Genomic DNA, 21,665 nt, shown 5'->3' with positions numbered 1-21,665 from the left:
GCGGAATGTGATGCTTTGGGAAATAAAAAAATGAAACTATAAATATAATTTGTACTGCTGTGTGCTAAAATGTCTACTATTAAATAAAAAGTGGTCAAAGCATCACATCTACCTCAAAATGGTACCAATAAAAACTACAGATCAGTGTGAATAAAGCCCTTACACGGCTCTGTAGACATAAAATGGAAAAGCTATAGGGGGGTCACAGCATGATGATGCAAACAAAGCATTTTTATGTTAAAAAGGTTCTCATTTTATTAAAGTAATAAAACAAAAACTATATAAATTGTGAGAAGGTACCATGCCAGTTTTAATGCATGGCAAACATTGTGAAAAGAAACCCTAAAAGTTGAAGTATTGTGTTTATTTTACTCAATTTCACCACACAAATATATATTCTCATATGGCTCTTAGGTGAGGAGGAAAAGATTCAAATGCAAAGACAAAAATTTGCTTGATTTTTAAAGGGATCATTCATAGTTGTAAAACAGAGCTAATTTCTTCATAAAACTGCCCCATACCTGTTCTCAGGGTTGGGGTATTGCAGCTCAATTCCATTGAAGTGAATGGAGCCAAGTTGTAATACCACACCCAACCTGAGGACAATTAGCTCTGTTTTTTTATTTCTTAAGTGGTTAAAAGGGTTATCTGGCAGAGGGGGTTATATTATGTGCCACTTTGCCCATTACACATGATATAAAGAAAAAAAATACCGTATTTTTCGTCATATAAGACGCTCCGGCATATAAGACGCACCTAATTTTATAGGATAAAAATCTAGAAAATAAAGATTCTGAACCAAATACAATGTAAAGTATAGGACAGTGATCTTCAACCTGCGGACCTTCAGATGTTGCAAAACTACAACTCCCAGCATGCCCGGACAGCCGTTGGCTGTCCGGGCATGCTGGGAGTTGTAGTTTTGCAACATCTGGAGGTCCGCAGGTTGAAGACCACTGGTATAGGAGGTAGTACTCATGTGTCCCCGCCGCTCCGGACCCGACACCGCTGCCCTGGATGTTGCCCTCCATCACTGTCGCCGCGTCCCCGGGGTTTCCCCGCCGCTCTGGAACGTCTCTGCTTCCCGGTATCCTCGCTCTCCGTCGCCGTCATCACGTCGCTATGCACCCCGCTCCTATTGGATGATGGGACGGCGTGCGCAATGACGTGATGACGACTGAGAGCGCCGGCCATGCAGGGGATCCCGGCACGGAGCAGACACCGAGGAGGCAGGTAAGGTCCCTTCCGGTGTCCTGTAAGCTGTTCAGGACGCTGCGATTTCACCGCGGCGGTCCCGAACAGCCCGACTGAACAGCCGGGTTAGTGTTATTTTCGCTTCAGATGCGGCGGTCAGCTTTGATCGACGCGTCTGAAGGGTTAATACAGGGCATCACTGCGATTGCTGATGTCCTGTATTAGCCGCGGGTCCCGGCCGTTGATGGCTGCAGGGACCGCCGCGATAGGTGTGTATTCGCCTTCTAAGACGCATCAACTTCCCCCCCCCCCAGTTTTCGGGAAGAAAAAGTGCGTCTTATACGGCGAAAAATACGGTAAGTGCTCCCGTGGTGCCTCTGGTGTCCCACCCCGCTCTCTGTGAAACTCTTTCTGTCAGAAATCGTGACGCTTTGGCCTGGAGTGACAGCTGGGCCCAAAGTGTCACACGGCCCCTCAGCCAATTACTGGCTTAGGTGGGACATTGCTGCTGGCAGTGAGGCAGTGATTGGCTGAGCAACAGTATGAGTCACTTCGGGCCCAAGCGCCACGATTTCCGACAGTAAGAGGAAGGCAGCTGGGAATTGGGCTAAATAATGGTTTATTTTTCTATATCATGTGCAATAGACAAAGTTGTAAAGAAAATTAAAAGGGGGAAAAAAAAACTTCCTGCCAGATAACCCCTTCATGGTCTATTCATACGTACAGTATTCTACACAGATTTGATGCGCTGTACATGTGAATAGACCCTAACTAAGAGGAGACCTTCTTTAAATGTTTGGTAGCACTACCGTGAAACACAGAGGTCCCATATGCATTTCATTATGTTTTATGTTTCTAAATAAAACTTAGTTTTATATGCAATAAAGAAGAGATAAGTGTGGATGTAAATCTGTACCGTTATGAGGCTGTAAAGGTTCTTTAATTACATACTGTAAAATGTTCAACCTGCAATTACCTAGTATTGGGTCATGTAGTGTCTGGATCTGTTATGGCGTGCTCATGGATACAATGTCTTTGTTTTCCAGGGAACGTATAGACTCAACAGGTGCCGTATTTATTAGGTGTCTGTCAACTACTCTTTCTGTAGGACAGCCAGCCCAGCATGTTCATCCAGTTTCGCAGATGAAATTAACTGACAGCTGTAAAAAACATATCAACTCAAGGCATTTCCATATACCTTATAGCACACTTACACCTGAAGAAGTACGTTCATGCAGCCTGGGTCCGACTCGCCTGGTGTCCTGTTTGGGCCAGTGGCTGGAAATGGCATATCTAATAAACAATTCGAACTGGCTGGTGCCCAGGTAGAAATTGGCATGACAAATGAAGAGGATGGTGAGTAGTAATTTCATGCATTTTTTTTCTTCATCACTGTGTTAGGCTATACGTTTTATGCAATACAGTACCGCATATGGCTGGGGGAGCTAAAAGCAGGCGCTCCCGTATTCCTGCCGTATGCGACCCGTATATAATATATTTCAATGAGCCGACCGGAGTGAAGCGCTGACTCCGATCGCCTCATTTTTGTCCCGTATGCGGTTTTCCCACCGGACCTAAAACCGAAGCGCCCTGTTTTAGCTCCCTTCAACTGTGTGCGGTCCCGTATTGCATAAAACGTGAAGCCTTATTCCTTTGTTAAAATATTAAACAAGGTCATCAATATCAGGTTGGTAGGGATCTCATAATTAGGACCTTGCCGATCAGCTTTCTGTCAGAGCTCGGGTGCTGCCATACACAGTGAAACAAAGCCAGAAGTACATTGGGGGAGATTTATCAAAACCTGTTTAGGGGGGTTTATTTTCTTTTTCAGGGGTCTTTTCCAAAATGAAAGCAGCAATCTGATTGGTTGCTATGGGCAACTCAGCAACTTTTTCTCTGGACAGGTCTTGATAAATCTCCCCCATGGTCTCCCGGCATTGTGTAGTGGTAGTGCAGGGTTTCTTCAGCTCATGTCTCATTTAATTTTAAAGAGAGCTATGCTGCAGTAACCCAGCATAGCCACTACACAATGTACAAAGCTGTCTACTCCATGATCCCTGACCTCGTTGGTAAGACGGGTGCTAGATTTATGTGCATGGCTCTCTCCATTCACATCTATCGTGATATTGGAGACAGCCAAGCATGTTTTAGTCAGACGTTTTGACTGCACATCTGGTGCTTAAGCAAAAAAATAATAATAATAAAAATGTTTGCATTTTTTCAAACCTTAGCGACCCTATAATGTTTTTGGCTGTTTTTTGTAATCAAAAAAGGAATACTTTTGGAAAACTGAGGCTTGGTTCACACACAGCATTTTGGCCAGCTAGGAGTGGAACCGTCATAGAGAATGACTACACTGCTCAAAAAAATAAAGGAAACACTTCAAGGGGTACTCCGGTGGAAAACTTTTATTTTTTTAAATGAACTGGTGCCAGAAAATTAAACAGATTTGTAAATTACTGCTATTTAAAAATCTTAATCCTTTCAGTAATTAGATTTTCTGTCTTGTTCACAGTGCTCTCTGCTGACACCTCTGTCCGTGTCAGGAACTGTCCAGAGCAGCATAGGTTTGCCATGGGGATTTTCTCCTGCTCTGGACAGTTCCTGATACGGGCATCAGGTGGCAGCAGAGAGCACTGTGGACAAGACAAAAAAGAAATTCAAAAAGAAAAGAATTTCCTCTGTAGCATACAGCTGCTAAGTACTGGAAGGGTAAAGATTTTTTAATAGAAGTCATTTACAAATCTGTTTAACTTTCTGGCATTGGTTGATTAAAATTTTTTTTTTTTTCCACCGGAGTACCCCTTTAAATAACACAATGTAACTCCAAGTCATTCACACTTCTTTGAAATCACATTGTCCACTCAGGAAGCAACACTGATTGACAATCAATTTCCCATGCTGTTGTGCAAATGGAACAGACAACAGGTGGAAATTATAGGCAAATAGCAAGACACCCCAATAAAGAAGTGGTTCTGCAGGTGGTGACCTCAGACCACTTCTCAGTTCCTATGCTTCCTGGCTGATGTTTTGGTTACTTTTGAATGCTGGCGGTGCTTTCACTATAGTGGTAGCATGAGACAAAGTCTACAACCCACACAAGTGGCTCAGGTAGTGCAGCTCATTCAGGATGGCACATCAATGCTAGCTGTGGCAAGAAGGTTTGCTGTCTCTGTCAGCGTAGTGTACAGAGCATGGAGGTGCTACCGGGAGACAGGCCAGTACATCAGGAGACGTGGAGGAGGCCGTAGGAGGGCAACAACTCAGCAGCAGGACCGCTACCTGCGCCTTTGTACAAGGAGGAGCACTGCCAGAGCCATGCAAAATGACCTCCAGCAGGCCACAAATGTGCATGTGTCCACTCAAATGGTCAGAAACAGACTCCATAAGGGTGGTATGAGGGCCCAACATCCACAGGTGGGGGGTTGTACTTACAGCCCAACACTGTGCAGGACGTTGGGCATTTGCCAGAGAACCCCAAGACTGTCCAGGAGTTGGCAGATGCTTTAGTCCAGGTCTGGGAGGACATCCCTCAGGAGACCATCTGCCACCTCATCAGGAGTATGCCCAGGCATTGTAGGGAGGTCATACGGGCACGTGGAGGCCATACACACTGCTGAGCCTCATTTTGACTTGTTTTAGGGACATTACATCAAAGTTGGATCAGCCTGTAGTCTGGTTTTCCACTTTGATTTTGAGTGTGACTCCATATCCAGACCGCCATGGGCTGATAAATTTGATTTCCATTGATAATTTTTGTGTGATTTTGTTGTCAGCACATTCAATTAAAGAATTGTGTAAAGACGAAAGTATTTCATACGATTAGTTCATTCATTCAGATCTAGGATGTGTTATCTTAGTGTTCCCTTAATTTTTTTTGAGCAGTGTATAATGGAAATATTTGCATGCATTTTTTCTGTATTGAGTCCTATTGTGTTTTTTCTGTTTTGTGAACCCATTCCTGGTTATAACTAAAATACTGATAAAAATAGTATTTTTGAACCCAGTCCAAGATCCATTTAAAACATTTTACTTTTTGTTGCTTTTTCTTGGATCACCATGCCTGACCAATAGAATTGTAGAAGTAATGTTGAGCATAATTTCTTAAAACTCTACCATACAACGTTTCTCGCTTATTCCTCTGTGCAATTAGTACATAACTTAACACCTATGTGTCAATATATACATACATTTCTAGGAGGATTGGCACGATAGGATAGTGATTACTATCCTTAGGTGCATGGTATTTATCTTGTGTTATGAAATAAGTTTTTTTTTTACGCATCCTCATAGCTCTTTCAAGGTTACAATTACAGTATGAGTAACTCATTTATGTTTATATTGTCATTTGTGTCTTCTATGATTCAACATATGTATGCTTTCTAACTATATAACTGCAGTATATATAGCTGCTTTAAATTCTTAGGTATAAAGGTCGTTTCAGTAGTGTATACCTGTCTCCTTGCTGTCCAATCAGTGATCTGATGCTCCCAGCCAGCCATTGTAGACTGTAGCAGCATATAACCAATAACACTGATCAATGCTGATCCAAAGCTTAGCATTGAACAGTGTATCGCAAGATTGAATGGTATAGCCCCCTATGAGGACTAGAAAAAAGTAAAAAGTTAATAAAAGTGAATTAACCCCTTCCCTAATAAAAGTTGAAATCATACCCTTTACCAATTTTTCAAATAAAATAATGTAATACAAAAATATACATAATCATATGTGGTACCACTGCATGTGTAAATGTCTGAACTGTTAAAATATAAGGCTAGTTAAACTGACGGTCAAAAATCAACTGCGTAGAAACTAGGGATCGACCGATTATTGGTATGGCCGATATTATCGGCCGATAATCACGATTTTGGGCATTATCGGTATCAGCAATTACCTTACCGATAAGCCAATAATGCCCCCCCGCACCGTGTCGCACCCCCCACCGTGATGCTGGGCGGTATACCGGTATGGATTTTTTCCCATACCGCTATACCGGTCGGGCCCCTCCCCCACCCTCCGAGTCAATAAAAAAATTAAACTTACCCGTAATGGGGGTGGTCTGGGCCATCCATCTGCATAGACACTGCATAGACGCCGCTACGCCGTGACGTCAGGTGCGTCGCTGTGCATGGGCGTCACAGCGCAGCGGCGTCTATGCAGCGTACTAGGCCAGAGCCTGCCCGGAGTGGAGAAGATGACCGCCGGAGAAGGACAGCCCGGACCGGTTCACTCTTCACCCGGAACGCCCCCGGACACTACAGGAAGGATGGCCCGGACCACCCTGACAGGCAGGGGGAGAGAAGCGGGTGGCGGCGGCCTATGGCCCCGCAAAAGCCACTGCAGATCATTGATTTAAAGCACCCGCTTTAAATCAATGATCTGCAGCGGTGTCGCAGGGGGTTAAATAGCTGATAACTTATACCGGAATATCGGTATAAGTTATCGGCCCTAACCTGCACCGATTATCGGTATCGGCCCTAAAAAAACGATATCGGTCGATCCCTAGTAGAAACAGAAGCCCCCAAAAGTTACAAAATGGATGTTTTGTTTTTCTCAATTTCACCCCACAGATAGAGATATATATATATATATATATATAAAAAAAAAATTCTTTGTTTCGCTGTAGATTTTGTAATGAAATGATTGATGTCATTACAAAGTACAATTGCTGACGCAAAAAACAAAGGGAGGAGGAAAAAATTGGCCTGGTCCTTAAAGAGGCACTGTCATTGTTGAAAACTTTTCATATATTGCAGGACTCTTTATAATATGCCATTTCACAATATACATCTGTTACAAAAAATACATACATTTTCACCCAAAATTAAAGCTCAAAATAGCTGCCACTAGGGGTCGCCTGTCTTTTAGCCAGACAGACTAGTCTAGATTTTGCAGAATACTAGATACCGGCTGTAAAGCATTACCGGTATCCAGTATTGGAGATCCCTAAAGAGTGTATGCGCGGGTACGCACTCATGTCCCCACTCATGTGTCCCCCCCCCCCCCCTCTCCCCCACTGCCTCCAGACAAACACCAAGGTTAGTTCCTAATTCAGCCCCTGCAGAGCATTGACAGGCCTTACCTTGCATGTTGCGGAGGACACAATCCAAATACGTCAGGAGGCTGCTGCGGGTAGGCGTGGATCTGTAAGTGACTGCATCTTAGCTATCCTCTGCACATGGGGCTGCGTGCATTGCAGAACATTGCACCCTAGTGTCTTCCACAGATCCAAGGGTACAATGCTCTGCAGTCTGCACATACCCCCACCTGCATAGGGATGTACATACACACAATGATATACACATGGGGGGGGATGTGCAGAACATTGCACCCTTGTCTATAGTACATACTAGTGTGCAATGCTCTGCACATACCCCCAGCTGTATAGGAATGTACACACGCACACACTGTTATACACACATAGGGGGAGGGGGGGAGAGGGTATGTGCAGACTGCAGAGCATTGCACCCTAGGGTATTCTACAGACTAGGGTCCATTGCTCTGCAGTCTGCACTCACCCTTTGAATCCCCCCCACCTTTACAATTTTTTAAATAAAATAATGTAAAAAAAATAATAAAATTAAAGTATGTGGTATCACCTCGAGAGTGAATAAGTCTGCACTAGGACCACCGAGACATCTCTGTCCCCATAGCTTTACTAGGAAAAGATAAAACAGAACAATGAAAAAGTTACTCAGCAGCAGATAAATGCTTTTATCTCTGGATATACAGGTCCGAGACACATAAAAATGGTATGCACGTGATCAGGATTAGGTACTGGGTAACATATCTTTTTTTTTTTTTCTTTTTTTGCACTATGACAAGTACACTTTAAGGCCAAAATGGACTTGGACATGTCCAAATTTGGGCCAATTAGTCATTTTCCCTCCCTGGTCATGTGACTTGTTAAAGGGGTACTCAGGTGGAAAACTTTTTTTTTTTTTTTTTTTTTTAAATCAACTGGTGCCAGAAAGTTAAACAGATTTGTAAATCACTTCTATTAAAAAATCTTAATCCTTCCAGTACTTTTTAGGGGCTGTATACTAAATAGAAATCAAAAAAAGAAATTAATTTCCTCTCATGTCATGACCACAGTGCTCTCTGCTGACCTCTGCTGTCCATTATAGGAACTGTCCAGAGCAGCATATGTTTGCTATGGGGATTTTTTCCTGCTCTGGACAGTTCATGAAATGGACAGCAGAGGTCAGCAGAGAGCACTGTGGTCAGGACATCAGAGGAAATGCATTTCTTTTTTGGATTTCTCTTTAGTATACAGCCCCTAAAAAGTACTGGAAGGATTAAGATTTTTTGTTAGAAGTGATTCACAAATCTGTTTAACTTTCTGGTACCAGTTGATTTAAAAAAGGAAAAGTTTTCCACGGGAGTACCCCTTTAATGTTACAAGGTCTCAGGTGTGATTGGGGATCAGGTATTTTAAATTTGATGTTGTCATTCTCACATTCTCTAATACTGGTCATCGGAAGTTTAACATGGTAAAGAACCCTCTGAGGATCTGAAAAAAAAAAAGAATTGTTGCTCTACATAAAGATGGCCTAGGCTGTAAGAAGATTGTCAAGACCCTGAAACTGAGCTGCAGCATGGTGGGAAAGACCATACAGCGGTTTTACAGGACAGGATCCATTTAGAACAGGCCTCAGCATAATCAATCAAAAAGGTTAAGGGCACTTGCCCAGTGTCATATTCAGATGTTGTCTTTTGGGAGACATATGAATGCTGCCAGCATTGTTGAAGTGGAGTGTTTGTGTCAGTCTGTCAGTGCTCAGACCATACGCCGCACACTGCATCAAATTGGTCTGCATGGCTGTCATGCCAGAAGGAAGCAGACTAAGCACATGAATTACAGGAATGTCCTATGGTCCAATGAGACTAAGAAACTTATTTGGTTCAGATGGTATCAAGCGTGTGTCTGCAACCAGGTATGGGGTACAAAAACAAGTGTGTCTTGCCTACAGTCAAGCATGGTGGTGGGAGTGTCATGGTCTGGGGCTGCATGGTTGCTGCTGGCACTAAGGAGCTACAGGGTAAAGATGATGGACTGACCAAGCATGTCTCCAGACCTAAACCCTATTGAGCATCTGTGGGGAATCTTCAAATGGATGGTGGGGAAGCGCAAGGTCTCTAACATCCACCAGCTCTGTGATGTCCTCATGATGGAGTGGAAGGGGACTCCAGTAGTAACCTGTGAAGCTGTGGTGAACTCCATTCCAAAGAGGCTAAGGGCAGTTCCACCGGAGTACCATTTTAAACACTGTTAGACCCCTTTCACACTACAAAATTACTCAGTTTTAAAGATCCGTACGAAGTTCCATCTGAAAATCAGCTGTAAAAGGCAGTTACAAAATCCTATACGGCCGTTAGAAAATCCCATTATAGTCTATGGCCGTCTTCTTACATGACAGTGCGCTCAGCCTATCACCGGCCAAGGCGGGACATCGCTGCGGCCGGTGATAGGCTGACGTCTCTGTGACGTTCCCATCCCAAGAAGCAGCAAGTGCAGCGGAGGGACCGTGTGGCCGGTAACGGGGGAACGTAGGAAGGTGAGTTAAAGTTTATTTTGTTTCTGAAGCCCGGGCACAGGATAGTACAGTACAGCGCAACGGCTGATAACTATTTGGGGGGGGGGGGGGAGGAGAAGCAGCGCTCGCGGGTCACATATGATTAGTCCCCCGAAGTGGGGGACAGCACAGCGCTGATAATTCATTGGGGGGGTAGAGAAGCAGAACAGTGCCTGCGGGTCACATATGATTAGTTGCCCGATGTGGGGACAGCGCACTGCGGCTGATAATTCATTAATTCGAGGGGCCCAACCGGTATTGCGGTATAGGAAAAATTCGTATCGTGCAGGAAAAAAATTTCGGTATTAACCGGTATACCTCCCAGCACTAACCCAACCTGCAGACAAATGTGATGCCGGTTTTTAAAGGGGTACTCCGGCCCTAAGACATCTTATCCCCTATCTAGCTTGCAGCTCCCACCTGTGAGCACTACAGAAAGCGCTGGAGGCTCCAAGTCTTATGCCTCCCGACCACGGGGCCGTCATTCCCCCTCCCATAGACTTGCATTGAGGAGGCGGGGCGTGACGTCACATGGGGGCGGAGTCATGACGTCACAATACTCCGTCCCCGTGTTCGGGAGGCATTAGGCTTTGAGCCTCCAGCACTTTCTGCAGTACTCACAGGTGGGTGCTGCATGCTAGATTGCGGAGGTCCCCAGCGACGGGACCCCTGCGATCAGACATCTTATCCCCTATCCTTTGGATAACTAGCCAGACTACCCCTTTAAAAGAGATCAGTTCAGTTTCTCCAATGCTGGATAGATAACCCCTTTAATCAGGCCCCAGTGTGAGGTTTCTCCCAGATCAGGTAGGGAAACACACCCTTTCAGTGCCTGGCTATCACAATACACAAAGCAACATCAGTTCCTGGTACAACAAATACCCTATAGATCTGAAGAGCCAAACAATACAATGCTGTATGTTGTATTTCAGCTCAACCCTATTCACTGCAATGGAGCTGAGCTCCATCTGAAATACAACCTATAAACAGGTGTGGTACTGTTTCTAGAAGAAAACGGCCATTATTTCTAATCTTGTACAAACCCTTTAAAAAGGGCACTTTTCTGCAGAACTGTCTTAGTGTGCATGCACTATTTCTCCCGTTACTATCTTCCGTCACAAAATAACGGCAGTTATTAATAACGGGCAAGAACGGGCTAAAACAGCTATTAGAAAAATCCGTCCGGCCTTACATGACAGTGCGCTCAGCCTATCACCGGCCAAGGCGGGACATCGCTGCGGCTGGTGATAGGCTGACGGCTCTGTGATGTTCTCATCCCCAGGAAGTAGCATGAGGCTCGCATCGATGGACCGTGAGGCCGGTAACTGGGGAACGTAGGAAGGTGAGTTAAAGTTTATTTTGTTTATTTTTGCAGCCTGGGCACAGGATAGTACAGTACAGCGCAGCGGCTGACAATTATTGGATAATGTTAATGTGGGGGACAGCGCAGCACTGGGCTGATAAACCGGGGGGGGGGGGGGGAGAGAAGCAGCGCTCACGGGTCACATGATGGGGGGGGGGGGGGGGGTAAATACCGTTAAATACCGCAGCTCTAGGTTTGGTATGGTTTTGCAGCTCAGTTCCATTGAAATGAATGGAGCCAGGTTGTAATACCACAAACCACCTGCAGACAGGTGTGGTGCTATTTTTTTGGGAAGATATTAACTCTGGTTCTCTATTTTTGGATATCCTCTTTAATGAAGCCCAGCAGAGAGAAGTGTGTTGTAAGGAAGTCAGAAGGTGGGGTCTGGGCTTTTCCCTAGATTACAGTTTGATTTAAGGGGGAGACACCGTGTCCCTTTTGCCAGACATGCGCACAGCAGATGGCTGTGGTGGACACACAAAGTGGCACCAGTGTGGACGATGACATAATAGTGGGAAACAAGAGGAGTGTTCATTCCCCAGTAGAGGGACTGTCAGATGAGCTGGCTGAGAAAGATAAGCTTTTAAAAGGTTGCAAGGTACATGTGTTTTACACCGGCTGGGATAAGCCCTCCGGTGGCATAGAAAGGGCAAGCTATAAAAGTGTAGTTAGTGGCCCAAGTGCCGAGGGATTTTTTGGCTGTTTTGTTTGGTTATATCTGCAATCTAATAAACCTAACGAGGAGCCAGATCTTCACAAGGCAACTGCTGTGGCGTGGTTACTCCTGCATGAATACAGGTCGTATGATATTATGATGATGAGGGATGATCCCTGAGCTAATACCTCAGAGTATAATCTCACAGTATGTATACTTGTATATAATATTTGGTGCCTATGACTACTGAGATGTATCCATTATTGGATATTTACCACACCAATCAAAGAGCACCTTAACCCCTTAAGGACAATGGACATACATTTATGTCCCTTGCCCGCTCCCGTTATATGAAAAGCGTTTAGGAGCTGAGTGCACTTCATATCCACTGATGTCTGGCATTAACCCTTTAGACACTGCAATCCAATTTAATTGTGGCGTTTAAAATGAGAGAAAACGAATCCCGGCTAGCTCAGTGGTCTGATCGTGACCGCCACAATGAAATCACGGCATCCCGATAAGCTGAGACGGCGGTGAGAGGTCCCTTACATGGTTCCATGCTATCCAATCTGTGCTCCATGGAAGGCTGGAGCAGTGGAGCGCCGATAACACTAATCAATGCGATGCAATTATGTAAACAAAAATAAACGTGGCGTCACCGTATGCAAAATGTCACCCTACGCGGTCAGTGGTGTACAGATAAAAAATACCAAAATTGTGTATTTTTGGTCCCTTCATATATCATAAATTTTTTTTATAAAAACCGATCAAATAGTCCTATCACCAAAAAAATTTTAAAATTGGACCGATAAAAACAAAAGATTGCGGCACAAAAAATTAGCTTATATCAGACTCTCGCACGTCACAATAATAGCACTCACAGTTAAGCATTGCAGATCAGAAATTTCACAGACTGACTTCTGGTGTCCTATAACAGCATTCAACACCTTTGGCGACTTTACTGTAACTTGGGGTTTAAAGATATTTTGATGGAAAAATAAGAGTTGTGGCTCTGAAGACAACAATATAAAAATTAAAACTGCTTTGTCCAAAATGCCTAAAATAAGTGTCCCTAAGAGGTTAAAGTTATTGAGATCTTCATCACTACCTACCACCAGTGTTTGTCTATTGGGATTGCATGGCTGTGTGCTGGCTTTACTAGTGCAAGTTACTGTATGCGTAGTAAATTGTTGGTTTGTACAAAACAGCCCAAGAAGGTTAGGGACCAACAGGAACTTTCTAGGTGCATTATATATAATTCTATACACAAACACAAAAACTCCTCGAAGACCATATTTATTCCAAAGAGTCTGACCCACAATGCAGTTTGCGTATGTTAGAAATAATCTACTTCCAGTCATCATGTTTTGACCCCTGGGGAAGACATAAAGCATGACTGTAAACAGTATGTCTCCTGACAGCTGTAGCATGAAAGTCCCTGAGGAGAACAAGGCAGCCACGCAGTTATAACTTGCAGTGACGTGTTTAGATTCAGGCTAGGCATAGGATACACAGCTAGAGTTTATATCTGATGATCTAACTCACAGTGGAATTCAGAAGTCTCCAGCTGATACTGACAAGTGGGAATTATGAGAATTCTTCATAGTTATCCCTTGCCTTTCACGTTATCCTCCTGATATGCACTACGGTATATCATTAATTAAAAAGGACATTCATTCTTCAGGGCCCTCACTAGAGATGAGCAAAGTAACAGTGATTCGATTCATCACGAACTTCTCGGCTCGGCAGTTGCTGACTTTAGCCTGCATAAATTAGTGCAGCTTTCAGGTGCTCCGGTTGGCTGGAAAAGGTGGATACATTCCTAGGAGAGAGCCTTTTCCAGACCACCAGAGCACCTGAAAGCTGAACTAATTTATGCAGGCTAAAGTCAGCAACTGCCGAGCCGAGAAGTTTGTGACGAATTGAATCACTGTAACTTCGCTCATCTCTAGCCCTCACTTTCGCACATAGGGACGTTAAATCCATGAGCACACCCATAATACACTCACGCCGGTCCCCCTTTTCACCAGAAACCCCACAGACAACATAAGGTCGCCAATGGCACTTCTATCTCAAATCATTTAAAAGGGCAATCCATGAAATAGCAGCACTGTCTCATTAAAAGGGGACCATACTTTTCCAAACTTATGTGGGAACTTCCTAGCCATTCACAGGATTTTATAGAACAGTACATACTTTTATTTTCTATTTTTAATAAACCGGATTCAGCCAGTAATATGGTGATGTAGCGGTAGATTTGAGCAGCACTCTTTCCCTAGCACAAAGAAGTAGGATATGGAAAAAAAATATTTGATAGGGCTGTTGAACTCCTACTGTAAATCAGCGGGATAGGTGGGCCAGCTTTAGTAAAGGTATATGTGCAGCTTACTATAGCAAAAACGAAAGATTCGTGAAACAAAAGTTGTTCCAAATAATTTTAAAACTTGGATCAAGAGTATCAGATATCTTATCTCCTATCCTTTGGATAGGGGATAAGATGTATAGAGGTGAAGTACCCCTTTTAAGCCATTTTGCCACAACTTTGGAAATATGATTGGCGTCATAAGAGGAGATTTATCAAAACCTGTGCAAATAAAAATTTGCCCATAGCAACCAATCAGATTGCTTCTTTCATTTTGCAGAGGCCTTGTTAACCCCTTAAGGACTGAGGGGTTTTCGTTTTTTGCACTTTCGTTTTTTCCTCCTCACCTTTTAAAAATCATAACCCTTTCAATTTTGCACCTAAAAATCCATATGATGGCTTATTTTTTGCGCCAACCAATTCTACTTTGCAGTGACATCAGTCATTTTACCCAAAAATCTACAGCGAAACGGAAAAAATAATAATTGTGCGACAAAATTGAAGAAAAGACGCCATTTTGTAATTTTGGAGGCTTCCGATTCTATGCAGTACATTTTTCAGTAAAAATGACACCTGATCTTTATTCTGTAGGTCCATACAGTTAAAATGATACCCTACTTATATAGGTTTGATTTTGTCGCACTTCTGGAAAAAATCATAACTACATGCACGGAAATTTATACGTTTAAAATTGTCATCTTCTGACCCCTATAACTTTTTTATTTTTCTGCGTATGGGGCGGTATGAGGGCAAATTTTTTGCACTGTGATCTGACATTTATAGCGGTATAATTTTTGTATTGATCGGACTTTTTGAGAGCTTTTTATTCATTTTTTCATGATATAAAAAGCGAACAAAAATATGTTATTTTGGACTTTGGAATTTTTTTGCGCGTATGCCATTGACCGTGCGGTTTAATTAATTATATATTTTTATAGTTTGGACATTTACGCACGCGGCGATACCACATATGTTTATTTTTATTTACACAGTTTTTTTTAATGGGAAAAGGGGGGTGATTTGAACTTTTATTAAGGAAGGGATTAAATGACCTTTGTTAAATGGGCACTGTCACCAACTTTATTTTTTGATATGTTGTAGTACTTATGTACTACAACATATATCTAATATATTGTCATAATTTTTTTTTTTTTTTTTTTATTATTATCATGGTGAAATTTACGTTTAAAAACCGGCCACTAGGGGTCACCCTCCTAGTGGCCGGCTGCAGCCTGGCGTGATGTCACGCCTGAAAAAGGACTGATTTTGGCCTTGCAATCAGTCCTTTATCATTTAGGCTGCTCTCGCTCCCTGCCTGTCAATCAGACAGGCGGGAGCGAGCACATTGGCTTCCCGTCCACTGGCTTGGAGGCCTCTCCTCCCGCACATGTCGTCGCCGCCGCTGTCCCTGCATGCCCACTGCCGGACTCTGCAGGTATCAGAACGGAGGGAACGGGGTATGCGAGGCGGGGGGTTTGTGATGGAGGGAACGGGATATGCGGGCGGGGGTTTGTGATGGAGAGAACGGGGTGATGGAGGGAACAGGGTATGGGGGTTTGACGGAGGGAACGAGAGACGTCATTGCGTCTCGCAGCGCATAGCAACGACGCAGGGGACGCACACCGGAGGCCTGAAGCAGCGCGGACCCGAACCCGGCAACAGGTAATTATACAACCGGAGATGGGTGTGGCAACGGGGCAACGGCGCCGGCAATGGGTGCTGCTGCCCCTTCTCTCCCCCTGTCTGTTGGCGCTGTTGCCCCATTGCCGGCGCCGCTTCTCTCCCCCTGGCTATCGGCGCCGGCAATGGGGCGCCAGCACCGATAGTCAGGGGGAGAGAACGGGCAGCGGCACCGATAGCCAGCGGGAGAGAAGGGCCGGCAGCAGGGCTCTAGACCCCAGGACAGGCAAGGGCAGAGAAGCTGGCAGCGGTGGTGGTCTCTGCACCTGCAAAGCCGCTGGAGTTCATTGATTTAAAGCGCCCGCTTTAAATCATTGAACTGCAGCGGCTTATCAGCGTATAACACGCAGGTAGACTTTAGGCTAAAAATGTTAGCCTAAAAAGTGTGTGTTATACGCCGATAAATACGGTATATATGACTAGCTGACAGCAAAATTAGTAGCTTGCTTCAGATCTGAGAGTCTGGTCGCCATGTAAGCTCTTGCATTAAGTGTCTTGTCTATGAGAAAACAGTCAAATATATTAATAATCATTATGATGAGAAGATGTGCAAAAATGTAAAAGATAATTTTTTTTGACACTGTAAAGCATTTTTAAGCATTTACTTTGCTATGCTTTTTACATTGGAAAAGATAATACATGAAAAGCAATTCCTGGTTTAGACTGGTAAAATAAAAAGTAAACAACTTGGTAAAAAAATAAAAATAAAGTATACAATATAAAAATTCCTCTTCTATTTCATACAATCTATTTCTGTTGCTCTTGTGCTTTCCTTTTGGCTTGCGTGTTGTGTTGACTGAGTAGCCTGGTCTGGACTACATTTCCCTGCCCCAGTTATAAACCACTTGTCCTGAATAAATTGTATCCAAGAACGTGTCTCATGTCTCCAAGTAGTGCAGCATGGTTAGTACAGCGCACAAGTTCATAAAATCCAGTAAATACTGCAGCACACACCAATGGAGCACATACATAAATATTTACCTTATTGGTAAGTGGTACAGTGTGTGTGTGTGTGTGTGTGTGTGTGTATGTGTATATATATATATATATATATATATATATATATATATATATATATACACACACACACACTCCTATTGGATTGTATATCTTTGTTTTGAAACTAGTTTAATTTATTTAATTAATGAATTTAATGGATTTAATGTAGTCTGATTTTGCAGTCCTATCTAACATAACACTTGGTAGTTAAAGGGGTATTCCAGGAAATTGTTTTATTTGACTATGCTACAGGGGCTGTAAAGTTAGTGTAGTTCATAATATAGTGTCTGAACCTGTGTGTGACGGTGGTCTCACAATTCTTCTGTGATTATCGCCTCAATATTTATTTTTAACAGTATACAAAATTACTCAGGTCTCGGGATTTCCCAGGTTGCAGTGCGTTGAGACCTGACATCGCTAGTCAGGTGATCAGAGGTAGTCTGTCCTGCTTCAATTGGTGGAGCTGCCGCTGGGTATGAGGGAGTTCAACAGCTGTAGGCACCTTGATTAGGAAACACTGGTGTATTGCATTGAAGGGATCACAGTGTGTGTTTCAATGGGTGGGGTGGCAGATGTGTGGGAGGGAGGAAAGTGACCTCATACTTACAAACTATGGAATTATGGTATGTGTAGTTTAGAGAACCAAATTCAACAGGAAATACCCAGTTCTGGTAGGTACGTACTACTAAAATCACTACTAACCCCTTTAACTATATATTTTTTAAATGTTTGAATAAATCTAAAATTAAAGGGGTACTCCAGGGGTACTCCAGCGTGTGAGTGTGTGTATGTATAAATCTATGTAAAATAAAGCTCTAAAGCCACCACACTACCTGGATATGTTTCCTATAAATTATCCTGCCTGGTATACATATGTCCTGTGGCCCTTGTTTTCCTTTTTGGCTGCTTGATATTCTTTGCCTTCCATTCCTTGTCTACATCTCACAGAAATCCATTGCAGCTCTGCTCTGCCAGCCAACTAGCTCTTTGAGAGCAGCCCCCAATCTCCAGCTCTGAGCAGAAGAGAGAAGTTCAGTGTGTGATTGGCTGAGGCTGCACACACCTCCCAGTTCTCAGCACTAAAGAGAGCATGATTGATCCGTGCAGGGTAGAAACCGCATGGTCTGTGTCTCTCGTGAGTGTGGGTTGCTTTCATAGAAGGATTTGGAGAGAGACAGAATGGATGGATGGCTGGATGATGCCATTTTCTCACTTCATGCATGTAAGTGAAAACCAAAGGGGGGATACTGCTCTGTATAGCTAATAAATTATGTTTAGATATTTAAATGGCTTGATGAAAGGGAAAGGATGGGATATGGGTTTAGTTCCCTGGAGTACCCCTTTAACAATGAGGCAACTTATGTGAACCCTTGGATTTAATAACTGATTGAACCTCCTTTTGGCAGCAATAACTTCAACCAAGCATTTCCTGTAGTTGCAGATCAGACGTGCACAACGGTCAGGAGTAATTCTTGACCATTCCTTTTCACAGAACAGTTTCAGTTCAGCAATATTCTTGGGATGTCTGGTGTGAATCGCTTTCTTGAGGTCATGCCACAGAATCTCAATTGAGGTGAGGTCAGGACTCTGACTGGGCCAATCCAGAAGGCATATTTTCTTCTGTTTAAGCCATTCTGTTGTTGATTTACTTCTATGCTTTGGGTCGTCCTGTTGCAACACCCATCTTCTGTTGAGCTTCAGCTGGTGGACAGATGGCCTTAAGTTCTCCTGCAAAATGTTGATAAACTTAGGAATTCATTTTTCCTTCGATGATAGCAATCCGTCCAGGCCCTGACACGGAAAATCAGCCCCAAACCATGATGCCCCCACCACCATACTTCACAGTTGGGATGAAGTTTTGATGTTGGTGTGCTGTGCCTCTTTTTCTCCACACATAGGCCAGCATTTATAATTGTAGGTGTACGTGAATCATTTTTCTACACCTTTTTTGTGTGCTGGTAATGTTTAGGAGCACCACATTTATTAAATGGTCACAGAACATTTTATACATTTTGTGCAGGTCACATTTTCTGAAATTTCTCTCTCTTCACATACACCAAAAAGCTAAGCTAAGTCTGGCCTGGTTTAGTTTTAGAGACTTTTCAATGGGTTTGCGCCTTTTTTGCACCTTTTCACAAAAAGGCGCAGTTCATAAAGCTCTGCCATATCATTTGTATTTCCAAAATCAGTGGATTGCAACTCAAAATCAGCAGAAATGTGTAAACAAAAAGGCGCAAATAAACCCTGCTTGTGCCTTTTTGTGCCTTTTTATAGGCACAAAAAACAGTCTAAAGACCATGATAAATGTCGGCCCTAGTGTTGTGTGTTTCTTCCAAACAATTCAACTTTGGTTTCATCTGTCCACAGAATATTTTACCAGTACTTCTGTGGAACATTCAGGTGCTCTTGTGCAATGTTAGCATATGCCAGAGACTTTTGTAAGTCTTTAGCAGACACTCTAGGATTTTTCTTCACCTCATTGAGCAGTCTGCGCTGTGCTGTTGCAGGCATCTTTACAGGACGGCCACTCCTAGGGAGAGTAGCAGCAGTGCTGGACTTTCTCCATTTATAGACAATTTGTCTTACCATGGACTGATGAACAGCAAGGCTTTTGGAGATACTTTTATAACCCTTTCCAGCTTTATGCAAGTCCACAATTCTTAATCGTAGGTCTTCTGAGAGCTTTTTTGTGCGAGGAATCATTCACATCAGGCAATGCTTCTTGTGAAAGCAAACCCAGAACTGGTGGCTGTTTTTTATAGGGCAGAGCAGCTGTAACCAACACCTCCAATCTCATATCAATGATTGGACTCCAGTTGAATGACACGTCACTCCAATTAGCTCTAGTCTAGGGGTTCACATACTTTTTCCACCTGCACTGTGAATGTTTGCATGTGTGTTCAATAAAAACATGGTAAGATTTAATTATTTGTGTGTTATTAATTTAAGCAGACTGTGATTGTCTATTGTTGTGATGAAGATCAGATCACATTTTATGACCAATTTTTGCAGAAATCCATATAATTCCAAAGGATTCACATACTTTTTCTTGCAACTCTATCTTAAAGATTAAAGGCATACAACCTTTTATTAGTGTTCAGTGCGTTCACTTTCTGTCATTTATTTAATTAGGTGTTATGTAATATTTAATTGACTCAAGCCTTTCTTTTCTTTTAGTGACCGGTATGCCAAAGCTAGAAGGCAGTATGGAGACAAACTCATCTGGAGACCTGCGTCAGAATGGGCCTAAATGCAATTATTCCGATCATCCTTCATCCTCTTTCATCAGCTCCTGTAGTACAGCAGCACCCCCAGGTGTGGCTGGTTTCAATGACATCATATCGGAGTCTAGTACTGTGGGCCTAGTTCTTAGAAAAGAAGCTTTGCAGTCGCTGAAGCTAAGCCTTCATATGCAGGAAACTGACCTGTGTAAGCACTTTTTCTGGAGAGCAATTCCATCTATTGCTTTGCACCATTTAACTTTCTTGCAAATTATGCATGTGATGATTCTGGTGTAAAACTAAATCTCTAACTCTAACTTTAAAAATACTAAATGTCTCTATCCAGCAGTTTATTCTGTAATCTTTTTACCTACCCAGAAAGATAGAAAAAAGCAAGCATACAGGGGAAGATTTATCAAAACCTGTGTAGAGGAAGAGTGGTGCAGTTGCTCATAGCATCAAATAAGATTGCTGCTTTCATTTTTCAGGGGCCTAGTTAACAATTAAAGGATCAATCTCGTTGCTATGGGCAACTGCAAGGGTACGTTCACATTGCAGAATCTCCAATCGCTGAATTCAGCGAGCAGACATTCCGTCTGACAGCCGCCGCTGAAAATACTTTGGCGGTAGGACTGCACGGTACTGCGCCGTCATCATTGGCGGCTATCCAATGCTCGCGGACTTAAGCGCAAAGAATGAACATGTTCGTTCTTTGCGCAGAACAATTTCAGCGGCGGAAAATTCCGCAGTGTGAATGGGTCTCACGGAAGACCTGTTCACACTGATGGGAATGTTCACTGAATTCACAGAATTTTGCGGGAATTCCGCAGTGTGAACCTAAATCTCCTCCACAGTACTTGCTTTAGGTTTAACGTTGGTAAAGTAAAGATGTCAGTTTTAGTTAATACTTCTCTGTTGTCTTATTCTGGAAATGTAGAAATACATTGATGACTGGTCATATGATGTGTTCCTCTAGGCTCTGACTCTGTCTCCATTAATTAGATTGTATTAGAATTTGTAGGGATATGGGGGGGGGGATTTTTCAAAACCTGTGTAGAGGAAGAGTGGTGCAGTTACCCATATCAACTTATCAGATTGCTTCAGGATTTTTAAAAATGAAAGAAGCAATCTGGTTGCTATGCTGAACCACTCTTCCTCTACACAGGTTTTGATAAATCTCTCCCTAGCTCCTTTGACAAGAGAAATGGCAGTTCAGTTTTATTGAAGAGGATATGTGGTCAAACTTTAACATAATTATGTTCTGCTGCCTCAGATGCTCTGATTCCAGCACTATTTTGTATCTATGTCCCTCAGTTCCTGGTATTATACTGTGTGACTCGCTGCATTTTCCACATTGAATAGTCAGATTGTTTTGAATGTAATAAAATAAAATAAAAATAAAAAGGGGTATACAGTCTAGGCTAACAGAGGTGTAAATATGAGGCTATGGAAGCATGAATCAGGCTCAGCAGTGTGTGAATATGTGACCAAGATATAAAAAGTATACTCCAGAATTATTATCCTATGAGAATGCCAGTATTTACTTAAAGGAGAACTCCAGAATAGAAAAATTGTGCTCCATACTGCCAGCAGTAAAAAAAAATAGAGAGGTACA

The 21,665-nt window shown here is 43.0% G+C and overlaps 1 protein-coding gene across 3 annotated transcripts in view; it reads left to right on the top strand.

Moving 5' to 3' along the window:
- The window catches only part of GOLGA3 (golgin A3), a 65,151-nt gene that overhangs the window by 2,853 nt on the left and 40,633 nt on the right, over positions 1–21,665 (top strand). Inside the window, exons 2-3 of one of the 3 annotated variants that reach the window (XM_056532777.1) lie at positions 2,241–2,550; positions 20,007–20,258. In XM_056532777.1, the coding sequence (XP_056388752.1) occupies positions 2,427–2,550; positions 20,007–20,258 (376 nt within the window). In that variant the 5' untranslated portion in view covers positions 2,241–2,426. Of the gene's footprint in view, positions 1–2,240; positions 2,551–18,382; positions 18,403–20,006; positions 20,259–21,665 lie in introns of those variants that run through there. The other 2 variants (XM_056532785.1, XM_056532793.1) reach the window with 2 other exon arrangements.

The sequence above is a fragment of the Hyla sarda genome, chromosome 1, assembly GCF_029499605.1.
Source record: "Hyla sarda isolate aHylSar1 chromosome 1, aHylSar1.hap1, whole genome shotgun sequence".
In the NCBI taxonomy this organism is placed as follows: domain Eukaryota; kingdom Metazoa; phylum Chordata; class Amphibia; order Anura; family Hylidae; genus Hyla; species Hyla sarda.
The sequence above is the reverse complement of the archived record's forward strand: the minus strand, read 5'-3'. Positions and strand labels throughout refer to the sequence as shown.